The sequence below is a fragment of the Styela clava genome, chromosome 14, assembly GCF_964204865.1.
Source record: "Styela clava chromosome 14, kaStyClav1.hap1.2, whole genome shotgun sequence".
NCBI classification, from domain to species: domain Eukaryota; kingdom Metazoa; phylum Chordata; class Ascidiacea; order Stolidobranchia; family Styelidae; genus Styela; species Styela clava.
This window is the reverse complement of record NC_135263.1, coordinates 18,166,639-18,177,553: the sequence shown is the minus strand read 5'-3', so window position 1 is coordinate 18,177,553 and position 10,915 is coordinate 18,166,639. Positions and strand designations below refer to the sequence as shown.

The window sequence follows — 10,915 nt, the reverse complement described above, 5'->3', positions numbered from 1 at the left end:
TTTTCTGGACTTTTGATTTTCTTGAAGTTAAGTGAGTTGATTGTTCATATAATCTTCTAAGCAAGGCCGGATTTAGACGACATGAGGCCCGAGGCTATTCCGTTTGTGATTTCATTTCACTTTCAAATAAAGTAAAATACGAAATTTTAGTTACGATCAGTTTAGGTACTGGAATAACTCAAAATGATTGAATAGTAACTTGAATTTAAAAACACCTTAATAAAACCAAAGGCTGTAATAAAACGCCATGGCACAGGATACCTGACGTCATAACACCCATTTCTAGTCGTGAGAGGTGGGTGTGTGAAGAGAGGGGATTATTAAGCCGAATGAGAAAGTAAATGAATGTCAGTTTGAAAGATTTTTGAACCGGTCAAACTCTTGATTATTTCTTCACTTATCAACTATAATGCAAGGTTTGACTAATGATATCATTTATCAATACACAATACAGATAATATTTGACTCAAGTTCTAATATCGTCGAATAACCCGTCACTTGTCTTGATTATTGGCAGCTTCTAAGTCTATGACTACAAATATGTCTGAAGTTTAACCACCGTTCTTCCTCTTTCTTATGTTGTCTGGACCAGCCGGGAGTGGAATGTACCGCACAACTTCTTTAGATTCGAAATTAACCAATGCAAGGCGGCGGCGACTGTGTTTGGCCAGAAGAACAAGAGTATCATTTTCCACGATTTCAATGCCGTTCGATATACACAAACTTTCTAAAATAAGTTCGGTATTTTTCGAACAACAACAAAACCATAAGACTCTCGAATCTTATGGCTGCATTAGCAGATTATTGTCCAGCGTGATTCTCACCCTGCTAAACATGCTCATATGTACGCCCGCAACATCAAAATGTAAGGATATCGTCTAAAACTATCATGGTTCAAAAATCAATTTTGCATTACATGTTTGGTCATGTTTTTGTTTTCAATATTAATTTTTCAATATGTACCATTTGAATTACGATCTTGTACTAGTTGCAGCATTTGAATCGACGCATACCAAGGTATTATGTGCACGAAATTCATAATCTATTCCAAATAGAAGGTTTTGTCGGGTTTCTTGCTGAATCTGTATGTTACATCGTGGAAAATGAAATAATTCGTGCTCAAACCGCGAGATGGCGTGAGTATTACGCACATGACCATGACGTGATAGGGCAATCGTTTGGAGGAGTTTGCAGCGTTAGTACGTTCCAATTCCGAGTGACTTATTTTGCTTCGCTGCATCCACAATTAGATATTTGTTTATAAGTCAATTTAGTGTGGTATGCAAAATCACCAAATGTAAATCTTGCAATTAAACCATTTACCTTATGGTTGGTAACACATTTCTTTCAAAATGTAAAATTAAAACAATAGATAAATGTTTATATATATGGTCAGAAAGGTCCGACTCCGTGTCCAATGAAAACCGGATATATCAGGATGAAGAAATATTTGCGTGTACGTGTGTAGGCGATTCAATCCAGATATCACTAAAATGAATGCAGGATCACACGAATAAGATAAATAGATTATGGGCCAGGTTATGGGCAAAACTATTTTTTTTTTAATATATTTGGCGAAATGCCAAGGCATTTTATCATGATTTTCAGCGGTGGGACTCATATAAACAATATATTGAAATTAATTAGTTATCAGAAAAAAATTATGTTTCTTGCATTTCGTGATATAGTACAATTTACCACGTTGATCACCATTAGGCTTTGTCAAAGTGATAAATAGGCTTTGTCACAACGTGATTTAACGAAATTTTCAACATAACATTGGTTTATTATAAAACAATAAAAAAATTTTCAAATTTTCCTATGAGATCTATTCAGGCATTTCACAGTAGCTGACAAAATCAGATATTACTAATATTTGACGTTCACCTCTCGGAGCAGAAGCAACTCGAGTTTTTTGTGACTCGGGAAAGCTGTGAATTGACTTGACTCTTGATTTGAGTTTTAGTGACTAGTACACTATATCCTATACCAGTGGTTCTCAACCTTTTTTCGTTCGTGGCCCACTTTTTGTTGCGCGAAAGTTCTGTGGCCCACTAAGTTTTTTATTATAGAAAAGAGTTTTCCAAATGGATTTTTATTCAACTGACTATTAGTGGGTTTTCTGCTGCTGAACATTATCAACGAATACATTGATTTTTGGTGGGTTCCGAGCCTTTGTTTTGATTTGCATCGATATGGAAAACCCTGCTTTCAGATAAAGTTTGAACTTCGTTGGTCTCAATGAATGATGTCCAAAAACTTTATAGCATAAAACACACTGTCCTTTTACTTCACAGTTTTCAGGAGAAGATGGAATCTATATTGAATGTAATTTTTGATGAACTTTCGTTTTGTCATTCAACTGATGTCTAATTCCCATGTTTCGATATACGCTACTATTGAAATTGCTATTCCCCTTCTACAGTCATCATGCCGTATAAGGTGTTTGTTGAGTCACAATGCGTTTTAACGGCGAAGCATGTTTTGCAAATAGATAGAAACGAATCAATTATTTCAATCAACAACCTTGGTCTGTGGCCCACCTCAAAATGTCTCCATGGCTCACCAGTGGTTGAGAATCAGTGATCTAGATGTATAAAAATTGGCACGAAAAGCTAACTGCTATTTTTTCCCTTTTTATTTATTGGGAGTTCAATGTCGTCCTATAAATATATACTTTACGATATAATTTTTCATGTATTTTTTCATTCTTTATGTACGTGGAGTAAAAATACTCTGTGCAAAATTATTTGACAAATTCGGACTAGAATTCACACGTATATATAGCTAATACTTCATTTTATTCATTAAAACCAGCTTAGATAAATTAAATAATAATGTTGATATAAATAAAATAAAAACATTGTAAATAACAGCAATAAAATAAAAAATAAGTTAATAGAAACATTTAATCCATATATCTGCACCTGAACATACTCTCGTAAGTATTTTACAAATATTAACGTGCGATCTTAAGATCAGAAGTCTGACTTCTCAGTCAGAAATTTTAGTATTTGTGCTAAAATGTGTCAGATGGCAATTCTGATATAAATTTACCATTCCCACCATCGTCATATTGACTACCTCCATACCATGAAATAACGACAAAAATATCAGTCATAAAAATATGGTATACACTTATCGAGTAATGAATAACGAGGATAGAAAGCTTTTGGGATTCAATTAAACTGTTATGGCGCTCACTACTCACTTGTATGAATAACTAAAAATTTCACCACGAGGAATCTCAAATTAAAAAATTTATATAACTTTTTTTTTGATACGATAAAATATTTAACAATTTTGTGTTTCTAGTTTTCAGCTGACTGCCAGAAATATACGAATGAAAAGTTGCTTAATATATTCTGATATGTCTGATGAGATAAATGATACCTCGTGGGTTCAACCTGATATACCAAATTCAGCACATTCTGTAATGTCATGTATCGGTATTGCTATTCCGCCAATAGCATTGGTCATTTGTCTGTATTGTGTATACTGTAAGTATACAGGGTTCATCGGAACTCACCATTGTTTATGGCATTATGAACTCATTTCATCCACAACCCTTCTTCAAGATACGAAGCCATTCATTATTATTTCAACCGATATTTGGGATTCTGTAGAGAATCTTCATCTCCATCGAGAATAAGTTGCTTCCGGTGTATAAAGTTGAAAATTTTTCTCCGTAACTGTCGGTTGTGTTGTAACAATGTGTTGTCCTTTAGATGATCCGATATCAACGTGATGCTTTGATGGGCACACTATGAACGTAAAAAGAAAAATATAGTAAATATTTTTGTGGAAGATCGAGTACGTTTATAAATGGATAAGATATGACGCATAGAATAAATGATTATGGTATTATTAAAGATGTAAGTTTCAGAATTTTGAATCGAAGCGATTCGAATCAAACTCCAATTCGAATCGATTCGAAACAAATATCAGAATCAACCGCTTGATCCTATTCTAAAATTGCACGAACCAGCGGCGTTGTCTCAACATCGACCTAAAATGTTTTTTCGTTTATTTTTTCTTTTCGTTCACATTTCCCCCCAAATCGTAATACCCCTGGAGTTGTTACATTTTATATGAGTCACGGTATTAGAGAAACCAATGCTTCCGCTCTATTTTGTTCGACTACGTAAAATGTTAAGAAGTTTTACGAATATATTGTTATATAAACGTTTCATTATATTATCACTATAATAATAACAACATCGTTGCACTGTTCTTTATCAAAAATATAGGACAGCAATGTTTCCCTCGTGACCCTCGCTTTTTTAAAAATCATAGAGCAAGCGTTCATAATTTGGGTGAATATATATTTTTACTAACTTTACTCGTTTTTCAGTCCATTCTTATTATTTATTCACAATTTATCCTGTAGGTATTCAAAATTTAAGTAAAGTAAAGTAAATATGATGTTAAACTAAATAAATCAGATTCGGAAATATTCGAATCGAAACATCCTGATTCGAACTTCGATTGGATAATGAAATATTCGAAACTTACATCCCCAGGTATCATCGCTATGAAGAAGTAATCATTTTCTACTTTGTATAATAGCATATCATACTGCCTAATATATCGATCGAAATTGTTTCAAACCGTAACCAATTTTTATATCCTGAATCTAATATTAGAAAAATCGATAGATTCATGATATATATATATTTCGTATAAAATACGAAACATGCAGGTCTAACCTATTTTGTTAGGTATTCTATATCAATCATAAATGTTTTTCTCTTAAGACGTATAAAAATATTACCTTCATATTCTTCAGCATGATGATCATTCATTTGTACACATTTCTTTCCTCTTCGAGAATCGGAAGAAACTCTACTACGCTCTCGTTTTCTTTCTTGGTGTCCAGACATTTCATAGCAGGAACTCCACGGTCTCCAACTTGACCATTCACAAAATTCACAATCTAAATCAAGTTTATTTAAAAATGCGGATTAACAGTTTGAAATTCATTCACTAAGTTTGATTTTTTGGCAATTGTAGAGAATTTCGTACTATATCGTTATGCCAATATCGACAAAACATTTTTCGTAATAATTAAGTTTGAAAGTTTGATAACCTCTAGCAATTTAGGCGAATAGTCGAACCATAGGCGAATCTATTTTATTTTTATTATCTTGCAATTCATATCAATTAACAAAGCAGTAATTAGTTTCGAAAATACAAGTTTTTCACATCTGTACTCTACAGAACTTTCGCGATTTAATCAATTTTTTAAATATTTTATTATTATTATTCAGAAGAACCAGAACTAAATATTATATTCCAATAACCTAAATGAACTATAAAATACATTTTAATCGCACATAATTAAAAAAAGGTATAATACAAAGAGTTAAAATTACTATTTGGGCATAATTAAATACTATACTGTTGATGACTACCGTGATTATTTTATCAGTCCACTCAAATTTAAGTAAGATTAATCTTTAACAAAAATTGTTTTTAATGAATGTTGGCAATTAATTCGCGTTGAATCGCCGATTTAATTAATATTTTTAATTTAATATTATGATTGATGTAAGTCATAGTCAAGTTATGTAGAAACAACCTCATTTTTTTACCTAATTTTTCATTTTTAATGGGGTTTTGTTTTCTAGAGTTTTGTTTATTCATCGTGCACTCATAAACAATGGAAAACTCAGTTTATCTTCGTTACCAAAATACTGTAGTCAATATATGATTTTCAATAAATTTTCAAACTAGGTGACCACCTTTGAACAGTTTATTTGTTTGTTGTGTGCTGTTTTATTTTTTATCATTTTCAGTCGAGTTTGCAAATGAAATTTTAATCTAAAAACGCTAGATTTACCTGAAACTATATTTGTTTATTTTTGACCGCAAAATTGGGTGTAAAGAATAATAAACGAAATAGTTACAACAACGAACTGGGAGACAAAGAAATCAAACGTATATTACTGCGTGTATAGACTTAATATTCGGAATATGTTCCATATATAGTGCAACGAATTAGCAATCGATACTTAAATTTTTTAGGTACATTTTTGACTTTTTTCTGTGACGACATGTGTTTATGCAGTTTTAAGTGTATCAAATTCATCAAATGATTTTTATCATTTATAGTGATTGATAAGTTTATCTTTCTCACCACAAAAATTAAAATCAACTGGAAGAATGTATGCTGTGACATGGTCATCATAACTTAAGAACATTATTTTGTATTTAGGGAAACGCCTATTGTAATAAACGATTTTACCATAGGAAATGTGACCTTTTAAAAAGATAGTATAGGTTTGAAGTATATGAATTTAACTGGTATATATAACGAAAAGAAGTAAGAAAGACATGCTGACACACATATTGGTCAGTTTAAAAAATATTTGAAAAATATTATTTTTTGTTTCGATTCGTGGAGGAACGTGACCGGTGAATGCCGTGAGTCATCTACAGCTTGCGACAATTAGCGTAAATGTTTGTTGCCGAATCGGTCTCTGGATGTCAAAACTTTCGTCATCGTTAACAATTGAACATTGTTGTCGGCTATCATATTCGTGACGAGTCGATTTTATTAACTTTTTCAAGAAATATGTGTCAAAATAAAAAGGGTGTCAATCTGGCGCTTAATCGACGTTCCTGTAGGTGATTTTGCAAGATATTACTTCTTAATTATACGTGTTTGATGATTGTAATGTGTCGATACAGGGTTACAAAAGGTGACTTCGATTATTATCTTGATTTTAACAACTAGAAAGTATATAGGTTTTGGTCTGAAATAGTTTTTGTGAAGTTGGTGAACGACATTGGTCGTTTCCTCGTGACGGAATTTTTACGCTTCGAATTAATATAGAATAATCTGTTTATAAGTGACGGCGCCACATCGTGTGAGGTTATTTGTCTTGTTACATTTCGTTTCTTCGAACTCATTTAACTTATGCACACTAATTATAACAGAATATTGATATTTTAGACCTAAATATAAAGTATCGTATGGGAAGCGAAAGGTAAATTAAAAAAAAATAAAATTATGTTTAAGACAAAAATTCAGCGACATGGTACATCCTTGGATGTGGAACAACTTTCAGGCTTTATCAAATAAAATAGTACTCCGCCATACCTTGGAAATCTGCCCATCTTCCTGGACACAACATGTATGGATGCATTACAGATTTATTTTCTCTATATCTTTCCCAGCTTGGCGATTTTTCTGTTCCGTATCTGTAGCACGCCGTCCAAGATGTCCACCCGCAATCATTTCTACATTCTAAAAAAGACAATAGCGTTCCTAAAAACATTCTATGAGTTCTATGAGGTGAATATATATTTATCTTAGTTCCAAAAATCGCTCAAACCAAAGTCACTAATATTGGTTTCAACCCAATTTTCAGATCATCATTTAGAAGCATATATCTAAATAGTAAAAATGGAAAATGTTCATTCATACACTTTGTAATCATCATCTTGCTGAATTTCCTAATTTATAAACTGATCCAACTTGAGTTCCTCGAACACACCCAGATACATTCACAGATGTTAAAGCAACTCGTATAGGACACCCAGTTTATGCAATCTGAGTAATACGGCAGAAATTGTCAGCCCTTAGCAATTATTGAACTTAATAACATTGTCTTGCTTTTTTATATGCCTAATTTCAAGTAAATGATTTCATTATCACAATTCACCTTCAAATTCTACTAAAACAGTGGCTTGAATTTCCGAACATTTCAACTTTCCATTTTTAGAAAAATAAGGAAATCTGTGACGTTCCCTTTCCATCGTTCTCATGTATAAATAGCATTCGCTCCAAGATGTCCAACTCGTGAGATCGCAACGTTGCACTTTTCTATTCACCTCACTTCCTATGACGTTTTCGATATCGAGTGGATCACAAACTAAAACATTTTCAATTAGAAACATCAATTAATTTGACATTATTAGTCTTTCATTAAGATTAAATTTTTCAGAATCTAAATGGCCAAGCTTGTGCATGTAGCATACAAAGTGGGATTGCCTATTGACCAATTTGAGGAGAAATTTTCTAAAAAAGATTAACGGCTAAAAAGTATCGGCCAAAAGCAGGGCCAAAGTTATGGAAAAATAAAACTGTAAAATTGCAATCCTACTTTTGGGCCGACTGGTAAATTGAACATTTCCATATGCTAGTTTGTATTATTGCAATTTTCAACGGCATTAGGATCAGTAAAGTAGAGTTTCGGAAATAAATAAATATTGGTAAAAATCCTCGTTTCTAATTGGACTCCGATGGGCAATTCTTTTGATGATCTGAAACATCTGCTTATGTTTTGGAATTCAATACGACGAAAAAATATGATTTATTACTTTTTTCATGCCAATTCTTCTGACAATTCTGTCCTTTAAATGAATATGGAATTCTTCGAGTTCTCCACCGACTTTGAATATATTGGCCCATTATTTTAAAACATGGTCCCCATGATGTCCAGTCATTGAAGCCGAAATCTTCACAATTCCTGTTGCTTGCTCGCTTCGTTCTTCCAGATACTAGTTTCTCAAAAATTGGCGCTATATTTTCAAAATAAAAAATACGATGTTATATTTTATTTTAAAACATCTTTAAACCAGACTGAAAATAATCTTAAAAGTTGTTACATAAACCCAATGAAATAATAAACTTTGTCAATGAAGACCAAGCCAAGAATCTCTAAAATATTGATCGATGCAATCTTGCTTAAAGCCGTGCATGCACAAAGCACAGATCTGCACAAAAATTATATTTCACAATAAATAAAGACTACTTAAGTCATACTATGTAGTAACTGATGTGATCAAAAAATACGAGGGGCTTGTCGAATAAATGAAGGTTGCATCAGGTTAAATTTGAATGACGTTGTACAACAAAAGCAACAATTATATTGTTAGAAATTAATACTTTGTTAGTTGATGTTGAGCATGATGTTTCAAAACCGGAATTAAATTGTCAACAAACGATTATATCATTCTCAAGAATGTTCAGTCATAATATATATATTTGTCATTCCAAGGCAAAGGTAACAGATGGTAGATATGGAGCGTTAATAAGGAAGGGAGTGTCTAAGTGAATAAGGAAGTGTCTTAATTTCTTTAATATAGAATGGAATTTGCGATTTTGTTGAAGTCGTCATCAATTTAGTAATAATAGATGCATTTGCATTCTTGATCAATTCAAACTTGGCCTTACTTAACAGTGCATTATTGAATAATTGATCAGAAACGCAATCTCCATTGTATTGCGCTTTCTGCAATAAGTTGGAATAATCTCCGATACTCACTCGAATTTATTGTCCCAAACAGGTGTGCCGCTATCACAATGTGGAAGTATGCCACACAAGAATTGAAAAATTTCATATTTTTGTAGAACCAGGTGTTCGAGCTGATAATCAATCTGGAACAAAGTTGTGTGACGAAACCCGGAAGAAATTCGAGCACGTTTTCTTTATTACTTTACACAGATAAGGCTCTGATATACTTAATCTGCAAACCAGAATAAATGAACACCTTTTTAAACGTAAACGTAATAATTTTTTCTGGTAATAAAGCTGACAATTGGATATTGACAGCTCGTAAGGTACTATTACATTTTCATACGAATATGCATAGAAAACGCATCTACTCAGCGCAACTTGTAACCATTACTGGCACTAGTCCTACGTATGAACCCCATTCAACATGCGATTGAAGGACACCAGAATGATAGTCAATTTTCTTATTATTTTAACAGTCAATATAAGCACGCGACAGAGGGAAATGAAAACAATTTTAAAATGTTACAAGGTAACTCATATTACACGGTTTGTATGTATAATTATGCATCGATTTTCCGCTCGTGATCTGACTGCTATTATCATACCTATAAATGTACATAACATGACGTTTAGCACATTAAGAACGTAGTAAACTTGACATGGAAAATACAAACATTTACATTGGCTTTCTAAACTGAACTTATACACTGATATCATCATATGACAGGAAATCTTAATATGGAGATCTTTCATTTTAATTAACAGAGAAAAAATATATTTGGATTCCGCACTGAAAACCTAATTGAATTATAATAAGCCGTATTACAATGATCGCTGTCTAATTTTCCATGATAATTATCTTCTGTTTGCGTCAAAGTAGATTAATAAATACACTTCATGAAAATATGTAGAATTTAATAGATTTCGTGTTATAAAACTAATTTACAGAAACTAATATTTGGGCCGTGAGTCATGAACAAATCTGAAAGCATCAAACTCTCCCGCTATGTAGGCAATATCACAACAAATACACTCTTCCTGACTGACAATAAACTCTTTACTCGAAAGTAAACTTTAAACCATGAACATGAAATACACTGATTATTTTTTAAAAGTCAATTGACGATAACTTAAATACCGAAATTTAAAGTTTTTCAAGCGACTCCACATAGTTGGCTTACCAAATATCGTAAATCTATGAACGAGATAGGAAATTTCAAACGAAAACTTTCCTTATTTAATATCATCATAATATTTACCTCGAACTGACGCATGATATTATGATAGAGAAAAAAAGTTAATTTGAAGCGAGAATTTCGTCACCGCATGGCATTGTCTCGCATTATTATTTGCTAAGAATGGTTAAATATACTTGTATTTTAACACCAGCTACCTAACTTTGCAGAAATACCTAAACATTTAAAAAATGATCAACGTCAATGAGAATTTTGTCCGCTCGTGTTACAATACCCATGAATTTATCACTACAGCAGAGCACATCTGCATCGCTGATGCCCGTTATAATCATTATTTTACTTTCAACAGTTCAAATGTGAACAAATTTTCACAATTTTTGGGATGAAATTTTTCGGAGTTCGTTCAATCAAGCATAATAAAGTCACATCACACGACCTCAAAATATTTATATTTATGTCGTGACCTTTACC

General features: G+C 32.4%; 1 protein-coding gene across 1 annotated transcript; it reads right to left on the bottom strand.

Annotated features, from left to right (window-relative positions):
* Positions 1 to 2,784: 2,784 nt before the first annotated feature.
* Positions 2,785 to 9,474, bottom strand: LOC120341054 (uncharacterized). Its single transcript, XM_039409484.2, has 6 exons — positions 9,276 to 9,474; positions 8,329 to 8,529; positions 7,671 to 7,880; positions 7,106 to 7,252; positions 4,775 to 4,936; positions 2,785 to 3,764 (listed from the first exon to the last, which is right to left on the bottom strand). The coding sequence occupies exons 1-6, from the start codon at positions 9,349 to 9,351 to the stop codon at positions 3,634 to 3,636; spliced, it is 927 nt and encodes a 308-aa protein (XP_039265418.1). The 5' UTR covers positions 9,352 to 9,474; the 3' UTR covers positions 2,785 to 3,633.
* Between the last annotated feature and the right edge of the window lie 1,441 nt (positions 9,475 to 10,915).